This window comes from Delphinapterus leucas, chromosome 8, assembly GCF_059928025.1.
Source record: "Delphinapterus leucas isolate spDelLeu-1000000601 "Yukka" chromosome 8, BTC_Dleu_Yukka2, whole genome shotgun sequence".
In the NCBI taxonomy this organism is placed as follows: Eukaryota; Metazoa; Chordata; class Mammalia; order Artiodactyla; family Monodontidae; genus Delphinapterus; species Delphinapterus leucas.
The window spans coordinates 111,492,873-111,515,926 of NC_143136.1; the positions used below are offsets into that span (position 1 = coordinate 111,492,873).

At 43.0% G+C, this 23,054-nt stretch overlaps 1 protein-coding gene and 1 non-coding gene across 10 annotated transcripts in view; one reads left to right on the plus strand and one right to left on the minus strand.

Moving 5' to 3' along the window:
- The window catches only part of HERC2 (HECT and RLD domain containing E3 ubiquitin protein ligase 2), a 230,830-nt gene that overhangs the window by 200,661 nt on the left and 7,115 nt on the right, over nt 1-23,054 (minus strand). For all 9 annotated transcript variants that reach the window (XM_089916960.1, XM_089916956.1, XM_089916954.1 and 6 more), the window contains exon 3: nt 17,652-17,766. In XM_089916960.1, coding sequence (XP_089773086.1) covers nt 17,652-17,766 — 115 coding nt within the window. The remainder of the gene's footprint in view (nt 1-17,651; nt 17,767-23,054) is intronic.
- Nucleotides 9,473-9,579, plus strand: LOC115803145 (U6 spliceosomal RNA). Its single transcript, XR_004023803.1, has one exon. It is a non-coding gene; the product is annotated as a U6 spliceosomal RNA (small nuclear RNA).

Consider the following 23,054-nt stretch of genomic DNA (forward strand, 5'->3'; position numbering starts at 1 on the left):
AGAAAAATATAAATTAAAATAATGAAGTATTATATTACTTTACACTCACCAAATTCACAACTGTTAGAAAGCTAAAATGTAAGCTCCAAAGCAGTAATTTTTTTTTCCTTTTTCATCTGGTTTTGCTCTCTGATATATCCCAAATGCCTAGAACAACGCATGCCAGGGAATAAGCCCTCAATGATGAGTTCAGTAACTAAATAATGCCAAGTGTCAGTAGAAATGTAGGGCTGGAGGCACAAATCTTCAGACACAGCTGGTGGGAGGGTGGACCCCACAGCCTACCTGGAGAGCAATCTGGTACAGCTGAGTTACATGGAAGGTCCTCCAGTCGTCCCGAGGGGCTATGCCCACAGAGCTCTCACACAGGCCTGGGATTGGGAGGAGGTGGAAGACAGAGACCCGCAGCAGTCTAATGACCTTGGACACAACTTAAAAATACAGTGCTTGGGCTAAAGAACCACACACTCTCCATGTACACAAACTTACAATGCATGCACATTGTACAACAGTATGTTTTAAATGGCATAAAAACAAATACATTACAAAGAAAACACCTAAAAATATGGATTTGGAAATGGTGTGCCAGGAACTGACCAGTGTAATTAACTCAACCCTCTGCCCCTGAGGCCCAAGAAAAGGCCCCTGTACACCTCATGTGTCCCATTCTTTCAACCTCCTGCAACAGCTATGGTTAACAGGACCTCCCCCATTTACAGAAATATCCAGGGAGTTCCCTAGCGGTCCAGTGGTTGGGACTCTGTGCTCTTACTGCCGAGGGCCCACGTTCAGTCCCTGGTCAAGGAACTGAGATCCCACAAGCCACGAGGCACAGCCCAAAAGAAAAAAAAAAAAAAAAAGATATATCCAACAAGCTCCTGGGCATTAAATATAGATTTTTCTGTAATGTGTACTTTTCATACATTACAGATATAAAACCACACAGCGCCTCTAAATTAAGTACAGGTTTGCTTGAAGTCATAGAAAAAGTCAGGCTTGGAATCAGGTTCTCAACCCTATCATACATCAGAAGCAGGGGGTGAGGGACACACACACACACACACACACACGTACACACACACACACACATTTTTAATACCAAGCCTCAGTTCTATCACCAGAGATTCTGATTCAGTTGGTCTAGGGCATGGCCTGGGCACCAGCAATTTTAAGTTCCAAGATATTCCTAATATTCCACCAGGTTTAAGGACCATTGGCGTAGAAGGTAAAACGTTAATAAGACAATGCAAATGCAACTGACCAAACAAACAATGGCTATTTTAGCTATCATAAGCACTCTCACTGTAACAAATTAAGGTCATGCAGAAGTAAATAAATCTTTTTAAAAAGATAAGACAAGTGAGAGAAAGGCCAAATAACTTTGGCACTTCTGTTTTTCACAAATTGTTCATCTTTTCACTAAAACTTAAATCATGAAATAATCATTACTGAGTTTTGTGACTAAGAAGAGAGATTTGTTAATTTTTGTTTTTTTCACAAGTGTGAGAGAAGTGTCCATGGGGACTGGCAACCTGATTATTGGAATTCAATCTTTTTACAAGCAATGAAGCACTGTTTATTGTCTCTTAGCTTCAGTTCCATCCTCAGTAAAGCTCAGAAGCTCACCTCCAGCCTGCTTTGTGACCAGGGAGTACCAGCATCTGTGTGGGGGACTTGGCCACAGCTCTCATGTCACCCCATTTGATCCTCATCAAGGCAAAGACAAAATGACCAGACTGGCTGTGGATCCCAACCCTGGGGAGGTTGGCTGGCATTCCCTGGAAGAAGAGGTGGGCCATCAGGACCCCAAATCTTCCCTGTAACCACCCAAAAGATCCTCACTATGAGTGGCTGGACAGGGACAGGAACCGAAAGCCTGGGCTTTATTTGGCTAGAAATCTAAACTACTGAGGGAATGTGGAGAGGAGGGGGAGGAGGGAGAGAGGGGCAGAGGGAGAAGAAGGGTGCACTCTGGGAAAAGGCAAGGCTGCAGCAGAGGATGGTGTCCATGCATCCACCTCTGGGCTGTAGGTCCAGTACTCTCCCACTACACCACCCTGCTGCCTCTGTCACAACAAAGAGCCTGATCCCCAAGGTTGTAGAGAAAACACCCAAGGCAGCCATGGGCACAGCAAAGTGGTTAACTCAAGCCCAATGTAAGCCCAGCATCCTTAAACCCTATAAAGTAACCTTCGCCATGGGGAGTCCCCTTACCCTGACATTACTGAAGCTTTCTGGAGAAAAACAAATTAAATTTGAAACAAAGGTCCACAATTTAACCCAAGTGGAACTCCAAAGTTTACTGCAAGAACTTATACAATAAGAAGACAGGGCTTCCCTGGTGGCACAGTGGTTGAGAGTCCGCCTGCCGGTGCAGGGGACGCGGGTTCGTGCCCCGGTCTGGGAGGATCCCACATGCCGCGGAGTGGCTGGGCCCGTTGGGCCTGCGCATCCGGAGCCTGTGCTCCGCAACGGGAGAGGCCACAGCAGTGAGAGTCCCGCGTACTGCCAAAAAAAAAAAAAAAAACACGAAGACAAAGGGCTTTGGTGCCACTATGACACAGGTTCTGATTTAACTTAAGTATCTGCTGAAATGTACCAACTGGCAAACCTTCATGAATTTAAATCAATACTGGGGCTCAAATTACATGTATAGCTGGGGATCCCACTAAATCTAAACAAGGCAGCCCATATAATCTTAGGGGAATTACTTCATATAATCTAGAAGACAAATAAATTTGCTTCGCCTTAACCATCACAACTATTATTGCCTTAAACTCCCCATGGTCACAGCACCCATTGCCCTAAAATATCCCATAGGGGGCATGGACACTGACACAATGAATACTAAATTAAAATTAAACTAAGTGGGACTTCCCTGGTGGTGCAGTGAGTGGTTAAGAGTCTGCCTGCCAATGCAGGGGACTCAGGTTCGAGCCCTGATCAGGGAAGATCCCACAGGCCGTGAAGCAACTAAGCCCGTGTGCCACAACTACTGAGCCTGCGCTCTAGAGCCGGCGAGCCACAACTACTGAAGCCCGTGCACCTAGAGCCCATGCTCTGCAACAAAAAGCAGCCACCACAATGAGAAGCCTGCACACTGCAATGAAGAGTATCCCCCACTCACCGCAACTAGAGAAAGGTCGCACGCAGCAAAGAAAACCCAACGCAGCCAATAAATAAATAAATAAAATTTTTTAGAAAATTAAACTAAGTATTTAGCAATTACAAATTGGCTTGACAAACACAGCACCTGTTTATGGGTTGAATCATATACTCCCAAAAGATGTTCAAGTCCTAGCCTCCAGTACCTGGGAATGTGACCTTATTTATAAAACTAAGGTCTTTGAAGATAATCAAATTAAAATGAGGTCATTAGGGTAGGCCCTAATCCAACGTGACTGGTGTCCTTACAAAAAGAGGAAATTTAAGCACGGAAAGATATGCACAGAGGAAAGACAATATGAAGACACAAGGAGAATGTGACCGCCTGCAAGCCAAGGAGAATGCCTCAGAACAGAGCCTTCTCTCACAGCCCTCAGAAGGAAACAACCCTGCCGTCACCCTGATTTTGGACCTGCAGGGTCCAGAGCTGTGAGACAATACATTTCTGTTGTTTAAGCCACCTAGTCAGTGGTACTTTGTTACAGCATCCCTAGGGAATTAATACAGATACGCCCCTCCTTAGCACCCTCAGAGACTCCTTCACTGAAGAGGCTTCAGCAACCTTCTCTCATGCCCCCTGGGGTCTCTGGACCACATATGATGACTAGCTGTTGCCCTGGGGCTGCAGATGCAAGAAACTGCCCTTCTCAGCCCTGCACTATACTGTACCTCATCAGCGTGGAAACTGCTGGTCATGAGCTTTCCTGAGAACAAAGCCTGGCCCCAGGTGCACATTTTTACAAACCCTTGGGACACAGCCTTTTAGAGTTGCTTTTTTTGGGCTCAAGGACCCTAGGAATCTCTTCCCTCACAGACACCCAAAATATAAATCAAAGTCTCTACATATATTAAGACCACAATATGAGGCCTCAATTGCCTTATCCTTGTAAGGACAAGGACACTCCTTACCCCTTTAGAGTTCCAGACATTACTCATAGTGACCAAGGCACTCATTCTGCTTCTCAGAATACACATGCTGGGCTCTTAAAGAGGGCATTCAGTGACACTTCTACCTCCCCTATAGGGGGAGGCAGCAAGTTTACTGAGATGCATAATAGACTCCTCAAAGAGCTATTTAAGTTACAATGTGGCAAATGGAATTTTGTCACTATTGCCACAAGCACTGAGCAACCGAAACGGACGCACCCTGGGGAGGCATACTCCCCCACACCAATGGCACAGGGGTCACTCAATCGCCTGTATCAACAATAATAGAGGAGACTTGTAAAGTTCATGCTTTTGACAACTGCCTCACCATGGGGTCCTCCCTCTCCTGGTCAATGCCAATTCATTTCCTAGGGGGCAATTCTCCTCTTCCCTAAAAGTCACGGTCATCACCAAAGTTTAAACTGATGTCATAGCATCAGAAGGCCAACTGTGGTATAAGGCCTGAAAGTAACGTTCTACATTTTTAACATGCTGAAACAAAACAACTATCAATCAGAATGCTGTATCTAACAAAAATATCCATCATTCTCAAATGAAGAAAAACTAAGAGAATCTGTAGTCAGCAGACCTGTTCTAATAGAATTACTAAATTATCTTAAGATAAGGGAAACAATACCAGAAGGAAACCTGGAACAACCAGAATGAAGAATGAGTAACAGCAATGGCATATACCTGAATAAGTGATCAACATTTTATACAACGCACCACCCAACAACAGCAGAACAGGCATTCTTTCTAAAGTACACACTGAATACTCACCAAGACAGACCACATCCCAAAAAGGTAGGACTTAAGTAGAGGGGACAAAAAGGCAGCAGCTAATGGAAAATGAAAATAAGCTTACGTGTACTATACAAAGTATCTGGCCAAACAACAGGGCATTATCCTTTTTAATCCTTACAAACAATTATTCAAGGAGGCAGGTTTTTGTCTCCAGCTCACAGATGCGGAAGAAATTGTATCTCACAGTGTAGCCCAGCCACAGAGCTCGGGTTAGAACACGGTGCTGGCTCTAACTGCTAGGTAGGCCCTGCTCACCGGTGGGGTCCACCTATAAGGCTGGGAGCGAACTCCAGCCCAAGGCTGGTTTATGTATGGTCCAAAAGCTAAGATAAGATTTTACATTCTTAAATGATTGAAAAGTAATCAAAAGAAGAAGAATATTTTGTGATGAAAACATTACAAAAACTTCACGTCGGTGTGCACTTAGTTTTGCGTATGGCTGCTCTGGCACAACTGCAGGGTTCCATAATTACCAAATAGTTAGGGTCCCCAAAGCTTAAAATATTTACTACCTGGTCCTTTAGAGAAAGTCTGCAACCCCTGATGTGCACCTTGCTATAAATTTTACAAATAAAAAAAAAGAACTCAAAATGCTCATTTAAATACCAGCCATATAATCTCTCATCCAGGGTAAAAACCTTTGACAATTCATCAGGAAGCAGACAAGAAGCATCACTAAGCACACCCCAAGTTTTATTCTCAGGAGCATAAATGAGAACATTTACAATAGCAAAGGCAGGAGGAAGTCACGAGGATGCAAAAACCACCAAGAAGAGCTCCACAAGCAGCTCCACGACAACACGCACAGTACCTCCAGTATTTGTCAGCTCTCCTTTTCATCAACGCAGGGCTCAAAGTTTACAGAGAGAAAACAAACAGAACATAAACTGTTATGGAACACCCAGACATCACAGATTATGGAAAGCTGGGGACAGGGGGTGGCGGGGTAGCTGACCTTCCTGAGGTTCCAGGGCAATACCCTGAAGGAGACGAGCAGATTCCAGGAGATGGAACCAGGGCTGGATAACTTTAACACATTCCTGTCAGTTACAGTAAGGAGGTTTTTTACAACCACCCAGTGAGATTTCCACTCAAAGCACTGTCTCCAGGACCTACAGAAAGAGGAGTGCCAAGGCAGAAAGGCTTGGGGCCCAGGGGCCACAGCAAAATAGAGGTAGGAGGCACCTCTTCTGTGCAGCTGCCCACAGGTGGGTCGGGGCCACAGCTGGAGGGGCGCTCCTGAAACAGCCCAGGGCCACCATCAGGGACACCTGCATTCTACTGTTCAACAAGGTTCAACTGTGTTTTGAAGAAAGCTTATTCACTAACATATGCTTCTCAAAAAACAGACTGTATGGGTATCTAAGTGTATTAGCGAGGATTCTCCACGGAAACAGAGCAGGGGTGTGTGGCGGAGGTGGGTGGAGTATGTGCATGTTGAAGGTGGTGAGGGAAACAGATTGATTTATTTTGAGGAATCGGCTTCCATAACTGTGGGGATTCAATGCCAAAATCTGCAGGGCAAGCCAGCAGGCTGAAGACCCAGGGAACAGCTGATGTTACAGTTTGAGTCCAAAGGCAATCTGGAGACAGGATTCCTTCTTGCTGGAGGAAGGTCAGTCTTCTCTCTATTCAGGCTCTTCGACTGATTGGATGAGGCCCACCCACATTACGAAGGGTAATCTGCTTTACTCAAAGTCCATGGATTTATTTATTTAATAAATGTATTTGTTTATTTATTTATTTATTTATTTTTGGCTGTGTTGGGTCTTCACTGCTGTGCGCAGGATCTCTCCAATTGCAGTGAGCGGGGGCTACTCTTCGTTGCAGTGTTCGGGCCTCTCATGGCTTCTCTTGTTGTGGAGCACGGCTACTATAGGCACGTGGGCTTCAGTAGTTGCGGCACGTGGGCTCAGAAGCTGTGGCTCATGGGCTCTAGAGCGCAAGCTCAGTAGTTGTGGAGCACAGGCTTAGTTGCTCCATGGCATGTGGGATCTTCCTGGACCAGGGCCCGAACCTGTGTCCCTTGCATTGGCAGGCGGATTCTTAACCACTGCGCCACCAGGGAAGTCCCAACGTCCATGGATTTAAATGTGAGTCTCATCCAAAAATCACCTTCACAGAGCTATGTGGAATATTACTTGATCTAATAAATACCTGGGCACCACGGCTTAGCAAAGTTGATACATAAAATTAACCATTACACTAAAGGTCCCAATTAATCAAACATTAGCTAAAAAGAGATACAGTATATGTTTTTATATGACATTGAAATATTTTTTCTATTTACAAAGAAGTACAAGTATAATTTTAAGAGATTTTAGGTGTGAAAACTTTCTAATGGAACACAAACACAGAAGTGGCCATTCAAATTTCCCTTAACTCCACTGTATTATAAAGATACAGTGCAATATTTATTACGTCTAGCTCATTTGATTAGGGATGTAGTGCTGGTAACATGGCAACTTCACAAACAATTCAATGATTTTAGGAGCAGATTAGGGAAAAAAGATGCCTATATTCATTTAACAGAAAATTTTAATTCTCACATGAAAAATAAAGTGATCCATCAAGTCGATAATAGGATTTTTTCTTTTTTTGGCCATGCCGCGTGGCTTATGCGATTTTAGTTCCCCAGCCAGGGATCGAACCCAGGGCCCCAGCAGTGAGAGCACCGAGACCTAACCACTGGACTGCCAGGGAATTCCCAATAAATGGGATTTTAAAAGATGGAGAAATAAAATTAAGGAAGACCTCTCAGCAGGCATGAATAGTTAAAAAGCTGAAAGCATCCACCTGAGTGACACATAAAAGGGCACTCATCTTCAGTGTCCCATCCTCCACTGGGGAATTGGTACAGCCCTAATCAGCCTGAAGTCATGACAAGACAACTCACTAACTCATGACACAAATTCTGATTGGATCTCTCCTGTATATATAGTACTCTGCCAGGTGCTGGGGTACCAGGGTGAAATGACAGAGCCTGTCCTCATGGTTCAAGGTGAATACAGAGCTGTTACAGGCAGGGTGAGGGACACGAGAGTAAATGCAGGGGCCTTGGCTTCTCAACTCAGGGACCCTCCCTGGCAGCTTCTTGCATCGCTCTGTTGTTTTCTTCATACCACTGCCACTCTGTCCATTTTTTATTTGTTGTGCCAGTTGGTATATAAGCTCCAGGAAAGCAGGAGCCACGCCTGGCTCATTCACCACCACATCCTAGCGCCAGAAACCCTCACCAACAGCCGGATGAGTCCGTGAATCAATGAGCAAATGAATGAATGACCCACATGCTGCACAACTCACTCAGTCTCCCCTGAGGAGCGTGCATCCCTGGGACTGCAGTGTGGAAAAGGATCTGGAAGCTCCGATCCACAGAACTGCCCACAATAACCCATGGCCAAAGCAGCCTGGCTGCAGTCTGGGCTGTGCTTCCTACCCATCCACTGGTCTCTCCTCGACTCAATGGAGCTGGGCCCAGGAGGGGTCAATTTACTGATTTCAAAAAAGGATAAAATAAAGTCAAGCCAGAGACTGAGGGTTAGACTCTAAATGCTGTATCGTTACACATTTTTTGTACATTTCTTCTAAATTCTGGTGTACCTCACATCCTAGAAGGTTTTAATTTCTATTGAAAATAAAGTGTGTATGTTTCATACATGCACTTATATTGCCCGTAAGTTACCTCTGGAAAGATACTAATAATAGTAATAATACCCCTGAGAAGGAAAAAAATAAATAAAAGGAGGTAACTGAAGAATAGGACTGGGAAGGAACTCACTCTTCGCTGAAAACTGTGTTAGCTTTTGAATGCTATAAGCTATGCATGCAATATAAGTATTTTTTAATAAGATAAAAATGTTTAAAAGTTCTAACACTGAATTTAAAAATAAATGTGTGATATAAAAGATTTGAATTCATTCCTGCTGCAGCTCCTTTAATCAAAAACAGGAGTTCCAGTCTCTCAGGCAGGCAAGTCCCTTCACAAGCTGATTTAACACAGGAACACGGGACATCCTTTATCCTAGGTACTGGCACCTCCTATGTGCCAGGCACTGTGTTCAGTGAAGGGGACTCATGGCGACAGGACACTGACACTCCTGCCTGCACTTGAACAACCACCGTGAGAATCACAAACCCTTAAATAGCACAAACTGGGAGCCAGGCACTGTTCTGCACATGTCATAATCAACTCATTAATCAACTCAATAACCCTATGAAGTAGGTGTTTCATCAATCCAGAGATGCACCTTTTGCAAATTTCAGCATGTCAAATTGATATGCATCAGATTCATGGGCAGCACATTCTCTCCTGGTGATAAATAATATACCACGTCTTACTACTGAGGCATCTTAGCCTTGCTGAAATGCATTTCTTGCCACCCAGATAGTGCTCAGAGCATATATCTCACCCAGAGCCTTAGGCTAGTAAGGAAAGCTCTCCCTCTGCTGGCCCCAGGGTCTGTGTGCCTCATCATCTCACAAGCCAACTGCAAGACCAGACACCAAAATGCTGACCAGATTTGTCTGAGGTTGGATAAAACTGTGGTGGAACTTTGGATGATTAAAAGTAATTCAGGTGCTCACTTTGGCAGCACATATACTAAAATGGTAACGATACAGGGAAGATTAGCACGGCCCCTGCATAAGGCTGACACACAAATTCATGAAGTGTTCTTATGCATTTTGTGCCCTTCCCCACCATCTTGACACCCTCTGCTGATTAACACACACACACACAAAATTCAGACTCATTCAACAGAAAACCCTATGGAGCCAGCAGATTCTTGATATCAGTACCCTTCATTGTATTTGTATATTTTCTTACCTCTGCAAGGAATTATTAACTATGAAGTCTATTAAATCTAGTGGTACTCCTCTTCTCCTATTTATTAAAGAATAATAAAAACTTACATAATCTAAAAAAATGGAAATCAAGAATCCCCAGAAAAGAAAGAAACTTCTGATACTTCAAAGAGTGGCCAGCCTTTTGAGGGGGGAAAAAAAAACATCTCTCAGAAATGGACTATATATAAAATAGATAATAAGAACATACTGTAAAGCACGGGGAACTCTATTCAGTACTCTGTAATGACCTATATAGGAACAGAATCTAAAAAAAGAGTGGATATATATATAACTGACTCACTTTGCTGTACAGTAGAAACTAAGACAACATTGTAAATCAACTATGCATCAATTTAAAAAATTAATTTAAAAAATCTCAGAAATGGAACCCTTGTGCACTGTTGGTGGGAGTGTAAATTGGTACAGCGATTATGCAAAACAGTATGGACACTCCTCAAAAAAATTAAAAATAGAACTACTATATGATCCAGGATTCCCACTCCTGGGTAAATATCCGAAGAAAATGAAATCACTATCTCAAAAAGATATGTGCATCCCCATATTCACTGCAGTATTATTCACAAAAGCCAAGACATGGAAACAACCTAACTGTCCATCAACGGATGAATGGATAAAGAAAATGTGTATGTACACACACACAAACACACACATACAGGCACTCTCACACAATGGAATACTATTCAGCCATTAAAAGAAGAAGAAAATCCTGCCATTTAGAACACCATGGTTGACTAGGACATTACACTAAGTGAAATTAAGTCAGACAGACTATATGATCCACTTACATGTAAAATCTAAAAAGGCTTCAACATAGAGAGTACACTGGTGGTTGCCAGGAGCTGCCCGGGTCGGAGACATCAGTCAAGAGTACAAACTTCCAGTTATAAGAAAAATAAGTTATGGGGATGTAATGTACAACATGGTGACTACAGTTAACCGCAGAGTCCTGTATACTTGAAAGCTGCTAAGAGAGTAACTGTAAATGTTCTCACCACACATCAAAAAATGGTAATTATGTGAAGGGATGGACGTGTTAACTAACCTTATTGTGGTAATCATTTCATTTGCTATGTATATCAAATCATCATACTACACATCTTAAACTTATGTTAATTACATCTCGATAACTATGGAAGGAAAACACATCTCTCAGAAACTGCTAACTTAGAGGCACCTTTACATTTAGAATTTAAATTCACATACTCCAGATGAACCCTTGGATAAATCAGACTGACTTGATAACTCTGGTTAAAAATGGCTCTATGGGGCTTCCCTGGTGGCGCAGTGGTTGAGAGTCCGCCTGCCGATACAGGGGACATGGGTTCGTGCCCCGGTCGGGGAAGATCCCACATGCCGCGGAGCAGCTGGGCCCACGAGCCATGGCCGCTGAGCCTGCGCATCCGGAGCCTGTGCTCCGCAACAGGAGAGGCCACAACAGTGAGAGGCCCGCGTACCACAAAAAAAAAAAAACAAAAAAAGGCTCTATGTCCATTCCCCGATGTGCCAGCAGTGTGGCATATAACACAGCATACATGATTTCTAAGCCTTGGGTTTGTTTTCTCAAGGAGAACCTAGTTAATCTGAATTTTCTAAACTGTCTACATGAGTTTCACTCATCAGAAAGTTGACATAACTTCCAAGTGTAAGACTGTGAAAATATAAGATTACAGACTCACTCTAATTGAATTATAAAATTCTGACAAACTTTTTTATATCAATAAAAATCACATTGTTCTGTAGTGTATTACCTTAAAAGCAACGTTCAAATCTTTCATTAACTTACACTGGTCCCAATACTAAATTGATTTAATCGATAGCTAATCTGTGAACCCCTGTACAAATGCTAAGAGAAAATAACTATATCATCAGTCACCAAGCACAGGTTAACGAATAAATGCACACATGCCTTTGCCTCTTATTGTTACTGCATGGCAGTATTCAAAACCACCTTTGCACCTCTTAATGAGCACATTCTTCTTGCTTATTAAACATGTAAAATGGGACCCTTATAATGTGGACTCCAGAGCTCTGCTAAAATGCTCTAACATCTACTTCCCATTTTTTTATCTGTGGTATAATAAAAATATATATTTGGTCTTTGCTCTAGGTTCCTGGCGCAGAGCTCCTAAAACCCTTGGAATTTACTGAGGATAGGAGTGTCTTTTGATACTCATAACGAGCCCCTTTCCACTGTACCTGAGCTTATGCTAATGAGCTGACTCAGCATGGGGCCTCTAGACAGCTTCATGATGTGGGCTGGATACCAGAAGGACCAAACAGCAATTAAAGGGTGAGAACTATCAGGCCCATCCCCTGACCTCCAGAGAGAGGGGGGCTGAGATTAAATTATAAAATCTCTTGAACAACAGAATTTGGGGAGATGCCAGGTTGGTGAACACACAGGTGTGCTGGGAGGGTGGAGGGCCCAGAGAAGGCATATGGAAGCTCTGAGCTCCTTCCCCCAAACCTTGCGTTCTGCATCTCTTCCATTTGGCTGTTCCCGAGCTGTATTCTTTAAAATAAACCAACGAAGTGTTTTCCTGCATTCTGTGAGTTGTTCTAGTGAATTACTGAAACTGAGAGGGTCATGGTAACCTCCGAACTTGCAGTCAGGCAGGCAGAAGTGGGAGTAGTCTGGGAATCCCATTTGAGGCTGGCATCTGAAGTGGAGGTAGTCTTGAGGGACTGAGCCCTTAATTTGTGGGGCCTGAGCTAACTCCAGTAGTTAAGTGTCAGAATTGGATTGAATTATTAGCTATCCAGCTGCTGCTGGAGAATTACAGAAGTGGTGTGGAACGACTATCCGAATTAGAAGCTACTTAATTTAGATAAAAGTCATAATTAACATGAATGGTTGAGATTAAACCAGAAAGGATGGTGGCAGAGAAATGTAAATATATAAGCAAGATGATAAACGTTACTATCAAGGAATAAAGATGGAGGAAAGATAGGGACTTCCCCGGCAGTCCAGTGGTTAGGGCTCTGTGCTTCCACTGCAGGGGGCGCGGGTTCAATCCCTGGTGGGGGAACTAAGATCTCACATGCCGCACAGCACAGTGCAGCCAAAAAAAAGGAAGAAAGACAGTAATTTTTGTCTTAAAGGAAAATGTCCAATTATGTCAAAACGTGAAAGAAGACGGTAAGAGATAAGTGAGCAGATAAGTAAATTGCAGAAGATTTGAGGAAAAGGGAACTTTATCTGCCTAAGTTAAACAAAACCTGCAAAAATGTGTCAGAATTGACAAAGTTGAGCAATAAATAAAAGTGTGAGCCCTTTACTACCAGGCTGGGCTTTCTCTCTGGGACTAGGGCACAGCCATCCTCTCTCGAGCCCAGGTCAGCTTCCTCTGAAAGCTGTTTGATGCCACCTTCCCAGGATCAGACTCTAAACTCTGAACTATAAAATTGTCAAGGTATTTTTACACCAGATGTATCTGGCACTTCCTAGATGACCAGAATAACAAACAGTGGCTCCCACATCATGGAGTTCATGATGTTAACACCCACATGCAGCAAGAAGGCTGGACATAAAAATAAGCAGAGAAGGGATGCTCCGTATTTCTTCATGAGCTCACAGCTATCATTAGAGCTTCCCTGTGCTTCAGGGCCACAATATGGGAGAGCCAGCATATCAAAAAGAGAAAATTAGCATTCCCTTGATTAACTTCATACAGGTAGGATGTTATTTAAACAAACACACTGCAATTCCCAGGATAGTAGGAGGCTCTAGACATGCTTCCATGCCTCGCTGCCTTTGCTGTGTTCTAACCCCAGGATGGACAAGGACCAAATCCTCACACCACAGCCAAAGAAGCCCACCCTGCAAAAGATTTTACTCCTGTCCATTTTGATAACGTTGCTAAGTCTAATCAATCAACTGGAGCCTCAAGTTTTATCATCTGCTCCCTTCTAAAGCTAAAGGCCAGAAATTGGGTCTTCAACAAACAAAAGCAACAGCACCAACCCTGTAGGGAACAGACTCCAGCAGAAGCTGATATCACTGCTTCCAATAGACATCAGGCAGGCTCCCAGGAGTGGGTTAAGTTTTCCATAAAGGACTCAAGATTCAAAGCGCTAAGAATTAACTATGAAGGACAGAATATATTTATGAGGGAAATCTAACTGTGGTCATTTGCTTTTTTAATTTTTTTTCAGTACGCGGGCCTCTCACTGTTGTGGCCTCTCCCGCTGTGGAGCACAGGCTCCGGATGCGCAGGCTCAGCGGCCATGGCTCATGGGCTCAGCCGCTCCGCAGCACGTGGGGTCTTCCCGGACCGGGGCACGAACCCACGTCCCCTGCAAGGGCAGGCAGACTCTCAACCACTGCGCCACCAGGGAAGCCCTGCTTTTCTTCAATGTTCTATTTTCTAAGGAGCACATGAGGAAGCTCTTTTCCTCTTTCTGCCTCTGAAACTCCCAATGTAATAGACTGTAGCTACAAACAGACACAACATACTCTTTGACAAGCAAGCATCATCAGCAGGACTTGGAAACACATTAGAAAGGCAGATTCCCAGGCCCTATCCCAACTCCAAGTAACGGAAAGCTCTAAGGGTGGGCCAGGCATGGGTGTCTGAGCAAGCCTCCAGGAGATCCTGATGAACTACAGAGTTTGAGAACCCTTAGGCTTTTGACCTGTAGTGTGTAAGCATGCCCCCCGGGATTGTGTCCAGAGCAGCAGCAGGCGCCCCTCCTGGATTCAGACGCAGCTGGCGCTCCAAGGAGTCCACTTCCCTCCAGGCTGGCCCACCCCACCTCCGCTGCTCCCCGTTACCCGGCACGCTGTTGCTCTTTGCAGTCCTCCACCTGGAGGGCCTGTGCTCACTTCTCCCCAGGGACCCCACACGCCACCGCCCTTGAGCTCAGGCCAGGGCCCCCTGACAGACCACAGGGAACACTCCACCTCGGAACTCCTCCAGCCCTGGCTGTGGGTAACATCATGGGGTCTTCATCATCCTGTTACACACCTTGCTTACACAGATGCCTTTTCTGCCCAAATAATCATGAATTATTCGGGGAGAAAGGCCACATTCAATGTTTTACACCCTCCACAGAAAAACTATAAAACTAGCAGGAAAGTTGTATTCTTAAAAAAAAAAATCAAAAACTCATCTCATGGAATACATAACTAAAGAGTACTGACTAGACAAAGGAAAAAAAAAAAACCCCAAACAATTAATGCACTTAAGGACAATATGAAGTCAGAAAAAGCCAAAAATAAGCTCCATAAAACTACAAAAATTAGTCCTGATGTCAATAAATTACATTTGTAATGTAATAGAAGCAGCAGTGAAACTTTTTCAAGAGGCCTGGCTAAGCAAAATAATGGCTAGTGTATTTCTACTATCTGCATAGACTGAGAAGGTTTATAATAAATGAAACAGCTCATGATACTTAAGTTCTTCACATAAAGGCCAGCCCTAGACAAAAATTAAAAAATAAGCTTAGCATATCTTTTAGTAGCCTCCTAACTTTCCTTTCTTTATATCCTATTCCCTCCTCTACCTTCCTCAAAATAATAAATACAAACAACCCTAAAGAGGGTTGAAAGAAATGTTCACTTAAAAAAACGTATATGACTATAATTTAGCCTGTCTTTTGCAGGGTAGGCCCCCAAAAGGAAACACAAAAGCTTACTACGTAGGAGGAAGCATTCTTTCCTCATCAGTAGGACCAGAAAGTTCTAAATGTGATTGCAAAAGAAAGCAAAGTTTATCTCAATGGAAGCGCAAATTATTAGAAGCCACGATTTCCCAGAAATTAACCATGCAGAAATCCAGCTAGATAACAGTAAGAACTCATCCTAGAATGGGTGGGTGCAGAAGAAAGTGACCGATCCCTGCGGAAAACAGAACAAAGAAAACTTGTGTGTTTGAGGAACTTCTACTCTAATCTGTATTTTCCTCACAATCAGCTACAATACAACCACATATAATGTACACAGTCTTAAAAATGAAATTTGTCATGTATAAGCCTGAGAAAAAAAGTATTTTCTAATAAAAAAAGCAATATCATGCCACATTAAAAATAAACTTTTACTGAATGTCAAAAAAACTATTCAGTTGGGACCTACATAAAGAACAATTACACTTTGCTTTCTAACCACATGATTTTTAAAAGAGCAAAGAACAAAAAATATTCATCAAATGTAATGAATAAGAAATACACTTTGAATTTATCCATGTAATTAGCTTTTCTCAGAGTATCTTTTAGAACTAATGTTTCACAAAAAACATTTTGGGGAATGAGTTTCAATGCATTAACAAATACTGGAGAGCTGAGACGAAGAGGCACAAAAACTTTAAAAATATACAGAATGGAAAACCATAATTCAAAAAGATACATGCACCCCAATGTTCATTGCAGCACTATTTACAATAGCCAGATCATGGAAGCAACCTAAATGCCCATCGACAGACGAATGGATAAAGAAGATATGGTACATATATGCAATGGAATATTACTCAGCCATAAAAAGGAACGAAATTGGGTCATTTGTAGAGACGTGGATGGATCTAGAGACTGTCATACAGAGTGAAGTAAATCAGAAAGAAAAACAAATTTCATATATTAACACATATGTGTGGAATCTAGAAAAATGGTACAGGTGAACCAGTTTGCAGGGCAGAAATAGAGACCCAGATGTAGAGAACAAATGTATGGACACCAAGGGGGGAAAGCGGCAGGGGCGTGGTGGTGGTGGTGTGATGAATTGGGAGATTGAGATTGACATGTATACACTGATGTGTATAAAATAGATAACTAATAAGAACCTGCTGTATAAAAAATAAATAAAATTTAAATATTCAAAAAATATATATATACAGAATGAACTACTAAAACATTACGGAGTGAAAGATGCACAAAACAGCACAGAGGACTACATGATTCTATTTACATGTAAGTCTAGAAGAGGCAAAACTAATCCACAGTAGAGAAAGATCAAACCAGTAGTTGCCTCTGAGCAGAGAGGGCAGGGGTGAGCCAGGAAGGGGCACGAGAGAACCTTCGAAGTGAGAGTAACGTTGAGGGGTCTAAGTTACACCAACTACATCTGTCAAAACTTATGGAAGAGTAAACTTAGAACATGTATTTTATTATGCATAAGTTTTACCTTAAAGACAAAAAGTTACACTGAACTGGACCATGTTAATACCATGCATGAAATGCCCAAGGGCACCAGGTAAGGCGCACCAATGGACAGAGGAGGGACTAGTAGGGCCTGGGGGATAGGTGTGCGGCTGCTCACTGTGTAGACCTGTAGGCTTTTCAGGTTTGGGGTGGGTCCACGCATTCATTTCTTTTTAAAATCTAAACAGTGATTCTGATTCACAGCCAAAGTCAAGAACAACTGAGTGACAGACTTTCATTGCGTTTTCATAACTACAGGCCTAACAAGAGTGTTCACTGATATTTCCCTGCATAGACAAGAAGATACAATAGAAGGGGAGCCAAGTCCAGGCCACAGGCCGAAGGCTTCCAAAAAGTGTTTTATACACTCCCACTTGAGAGTCATACAGGAAAAATTTCAGGAATACTGATTATTTCCACTCGACCTTATAATAACCACAATTTATAGTTAGCCAAAGCAATATATATTTCAAAACTTAACGAAGAAACATTAAGTGGAGTTCCTATAAGCTACAAATGAGACATCAGAGGAAGGACACCACAGCGAGGTGGTTTTGCCGTGAAAAGGCCTTCAATTCACACAGAACAATGAAATCCAGGAAGCTCCTAATATTAACTATCATTTAGACATCTCCAAAGTGAAAACAAAACTTCAGTTACACTCAAGCACACTTCTGTTCCTATAGCACATTCCAAAATTTCTATAAAATGCAATTTATAAAGGTCTTCACAAAATGAAAAGTACTAAAGGCCCTTACCTTTTCTAGAAGGAAGTTCTCCATTCTGTGTTAACTCTGCCCCAGTATATACAATTTCTCCATCTTTAACCATTTCATTCCACAGACCACAGAGCCCATCTCGTGTGAATGCAAGCTGGCAATGATAAATAAAATAAACTTACAGAGTAATCACACTCACAATGCAATTCTTAAAGAATAATATGAAAAAAAAATCTCATTCGTTCAACATTTAATGAAAATTTTCCCAAGAAATACAGTTAAGTGAAAAAGGTACTGTGCATAATAGCTTATATACTGTGCTACGTTTTGCCTAAGATACAAGAAAAAAGACACATGTGGGCAGGTGCTCTGCAAAGATAAACCAGACACAAATTACATGATCACTTATCGAGAGATGGGAAGGGGAACGTGGGTAAAAAGCAGCAGAGGTGAATGAAGGCAAGATTTTGAGTATACCTTACATTTACTTCTAAAACATATAAATGATTTTCATTTTCAAAAAGTACAATTAAATCATAAAAAGCAAAGCCTATAACTGGTAACAAGCAAATTAACCTGTTTATCAAAAAGAAAAGTACACTTGACCCTTGAACAACTCAGGAGTTAATCCAAATATAATTTTTATAGTCAGCCCTCCATATGCATGGTTCCTCCACATCCACAGACTCAACCAACCATAGACCGTGTAGTACTTCAGTATTTACTACTGAAAAATATCCAAGTACAAGTGGACCCACGTAGTTCAAACCTGCATTGTTCAGGGTCAACTGTATTTCAAGACCCTTTTCAACTATACATCTTTAGCTAGATATACTTCAAGGGGAAAAAAAAACCTTAAACTTTACTAATTGGTCTTATTCATAACTATAATATTGACATTAAAATTTTTCAACTATTTCATGTATATATATTATAGGATAAAGCAATGTTAATATAATAAAATGTATGTTTATGATAAAGTATGTTAATGTTACTAGATTTAAGTATAAAAGATAAAATCAAGGAAGTTTTTAAGAACAATTTGAATTGGAAATCTCAGCATGAATTTATATTTGAATATATCTGCTTGCACTGTCTTTGGAAAAGACCTAAAATCAATGGCACTCTAAGAGCAGTGAGTACACCCAGCACCCAGATACTGGTTTCCAAGAACCACTTCCTACTAAATGAAACCTGGGCTCTAGGGAAAAAAAGGCTGAGTCAAGGACCAGGGAAGAAAGGTGAGCCTGGAATATCTTAAGTTTGCACCAAAAAAGCTGCTCAAAGCCTGATGAGGACTCCCTCACTGGCCAAATTTAGAATAATTTTGAACATCAAAATACATAACGGGGCTTCCCTGGTGGCGCAGTGGTTGACAGTCCTCCTGACGATGCAGGGGACATGGGTTTGTGCCCCAGTCCGGGAAGATCCCACATGCCGCGGAGCTGCTGGGCCCGTGAGCCATGGCCGCTGAGCCTGCGCGTCCGGACCCTGTGCTCCGCAACAGGAGAGGCCACAGCAGGGAGAGGCCCGCGAAGCCGCAAAAAAAAACAAAAACAAAAACACGAGTCCATAGTGATATTCAAAGACAAAACAAAAACGCCCACAAAAATGCTCTTGGTTGTCAGTATTGGGAAGTCAGAAAAGGTTTCCCAGAGAAAGCAGTCACTGAAGGGCGTGGGCATGGTAAACACCCAAAGAAGGCATCCATTCTGAAAATGGCAGGTACCACAGAAACCCTCTTCTCAGAGAGACAAGACACTTTACACTAAAACAGACACATCTGTTTGCCCATCTTTTAATGGAAGGTCAGGGCCTTTTCTTTGTTCACAAGTCCACCAGCTTGTCCCTTGTCATCAATCCAACATTCGCCACTCTCATGAAGCATCCACTATTTCCAGACTCAGTTTCTTTAAAGGGAGCAAGAACTGAAGGGCACTCTGTGAGCGATCTTAGTACACAATTACTTTAGACTTGCAAGGCTTTTCCCGCAATCCTTTACAGCTCTCTCTTACCTAACCCGTACAAGTAATTTTTTTAGCATCTCACTTTTATCCAAACGATGTGTAGTAGGCAAATCTAAGAGGCCCTCAAGATCCTTGCCCCCCCCCCCCCGGGGCACACACACCCTGTGTAATCCTCTCTCTGAGTGTGGGCAGGACCTGTGAATATAGGACGGGACTTTCCACCTGTGACTAGGTTTTGTTTCCTTCTGCGGCAAAAGTGAAGGAATTTCTCATATATAATTAAGGTCTCACATTGGTTGATTTCTAGTCAACCAAAAGGACGATTACCCTAGGGCCCTGTCAGGTAAAATCCCTTAAGAGGATGGGGCCATCCAGAAGAGACACTCTCCCAGCCACTGCCATGAGCTGCCAATGGAGGGGGCATATCCTAGGAGCCCACAGCTCAGCCCCACCCAACACCCAACAAACTGAATTCTGCCGACAAGGACCCCAATGAGACTCCAGATAAGAAAGCAGACTGGTTAGCACCCTGACTGCAGCCTGTGAATCCCGAAGCAGAAGACCCAGCTAAGCCATGGCCAGACACCTGACCCACACAGAAAGGGGGAGAGAGTAAACGGAGTTGTTTTAAGCTGCTGAATTTCTGGTCAGTGACTTGTTACATAGCAACAGAAAACCAATTTCGCATCTAACTTAGTTTTCACAGAAGCAACAACTTGCTCTCAGCACTCATATTTTATCTGTCCACATCACTAACAAGATAACTGCCATAAACATACCTGAGACCAAAACATGACTGCTGGCAAAAGTATTAACTGGCAGAGGGAGAAGTAAATCCTTTCTAAAAAGTGAGCCACAAACGTTCAGGGCCCCTGAGGTTTTAACGCGGGAATGGAAAGGCCTGGCTCATCTGCTGGTCTGCGTAAGAGGTGGGCAGCTAAGAGCTGCCGCTGGGCTCAGTCCTGGCCCACAAAGCCACATAGGCAAACAGTGGCCAGAATAAATATAGCCCCACACGTGCTGTGCTCCAGCAGTTACACACCACCTCTAGGGGCCAGGGAATAAATGATCACACCTCCAGCCATAACTCAGTGTCAGGGCAGTGGAGAGGACAGAGGAAGAAACCAGAAACAAAGGAAATAACTTAGGAGGCCTCTGCTAAGAGCTCCCCCAAACAGGATGAGAGCCTAAGCCAAGACATGGAAGAGAAGAGTATGTAAGACATTTCAGATCAAATGGGACAGAGCAGATGTGAAACGTGAAAAACCAGGTAGGGAACAGACTCAGGATGAGAGGGAATTAGCTCAGTTTTAACCACTGAGATTTGCACCAACTACTGAACATAAACATGGAGATACTCTCCCCATGCACGTGCATACATGTACACACATACACACACAGACACATTACACACATACTGCAAATACAAATCCAGATCTTAGCAGAGTGTTCAGGGCTAGAGGTTCAAATCTGGGAGTCAACAGCATGGGCAATAGACCTGCAGAAGATGCTAACGCCGAAGGAGGGAGGGTGGACCAGCCCCGGCTGCCCACTAGGATTACCCCTGGGTGGCTGGGGACGAAACATTTATTAAAGAATAAGCCAAGGAAGAAGCCCAGTTTACATGGAAACAAGAACTATCACTACCGCCCATTCTTTCATCACTCGGGTCATGCTGGGAAGGATGAGAGTAGGGCAGCTGTGTGGAAGGTAGACACTGGGTGTCTGGAGGGATACTCGCTGTAGAAGCCTCTTAGGAACTGCGGACGTGAACTCGAGTAACCACCAAACTACAATGGTTCGGGCATCTGAAAGGATTCGAGGAAGGAGGAACACTGCTAAGGCAACAGAGCAAGCTTCCATGGAGCAGGGCTTGAAAGAGCTAGACTGCAGAAGGCAGAGATGAAGCCCCTAGGAGAGCATTCCAAGGCACTGGGAGGGAAGCACAGGATCCCAAGGAGAAAGAGGCCAGGAAAACTGGGAAATAATCATGGCACTGGAAGAATAACCTGCACAAGCAGTGAAAGTCACTTCAATTTGGCAGTTTAAGAGTATTTGTACAACAGTCTATAAATAGTTTGTCTTTATTAGTAGGTAATTTACATAAACGTTCCCAATGGGTGACAACACAGATCTTAAATTTTAACTTTTTTCACGTAGAATCCAGATGCCTCTGATTAGCATTATTCAGTCTTAGGACCCTTTTCCAATGTGCTCTTACATTCTTACCTCACACCTCTAAAATGACATAGCAGGTAAAGGCATTTTCATCCTGAAAAGAAGCCAGCAAGGGGGGTAGTAATAGGCCCAGTTTTGAGGGTCAGTAACTAAAACTTAGGAGTTCAATTACCTGACCAAGATCACACAACACCAAGGCTGTCAGAGTTTTTGGGAAGAGGCTTAACTCTCAAGCTTGTTCTGTTCTCACCAACACCACATGCACCAACACATGCAGTAAGGAGGCCTGGCGGAGCCATCACAGGTGCTACCAATACTTGAAAACCAAATAGAATTGGGCAAGCGGACCCTGAAGGTATCTATTAAAATCACTACTTCAGAACTGTATAATTACACAATATAATCCGAAATAGAATATGCCAAATGAAATAAATGGCATTTTGATTAACTTATAGTTAGAAAATGTTTATTTCTTCTATTTTTAAAATATGCCTGAAATGTGATCGGTTCAAATATTTGCAGATGACTAAAGTAAAGATATCTGGTTTTTTTTCTTAGCCTTGCAGAAAAATACTTTCTAAACACCTACTGAACACAGGACAATATACCAATTCCAAAAAATTTTAAGAACAGGTTTCTAGAACTGGAAAGGTCAGAAAGAAACATAAAGTACATCTGTTTGAAGACATCCAGGCAGCAAGGAGAGGAGGACAGCCCAGGGAGCCGAAGGCTGCTTCCCTAGAGGCACCTGCCAATTCTGCGAGCAGGGCTGAGACCAAGCACAGCTCAGTGGAGCTGCTGAGAGGCTAGAGCCATGGTCCTCACAGGAAAGAGGCCTGTGAGGAAGAGGGAAACATGCCACGCTTTGAGCAGAACTCTGAAGGGACACACACACACACACACACACAGAAGTACGGGTGAGGTACAAGCAGGCCGGTAGGAGCCCCGTTTTGAACCATCACAGTTCCCTGCTGCTCTGAAGTAGCCTGAGGTCACTAGTGCTACTAGTTTGACAGATCCTCTCTGGAAGAGGAAAGCGTTACCCAGTGTCCCCAAGTGATCACAACGATTTTTCACGTACAATACCTAGAACTCAAACAAAAATAAAAATAGGTAAGATAAGGCCACATGACTGAAAAATGAAGAAAATGGAAGACAGCATAAGCAAATCAAGAGTGTATCCAGAAAAGAGACATACAGATACAGACTTTGCCCTAAAAAGGAAAGCCGAAGTAACAGATTAAAGTGCTGACACTTTCCCTGGCAGATGCCAGCCCAGGGCAGTGAGGGGAAGGGC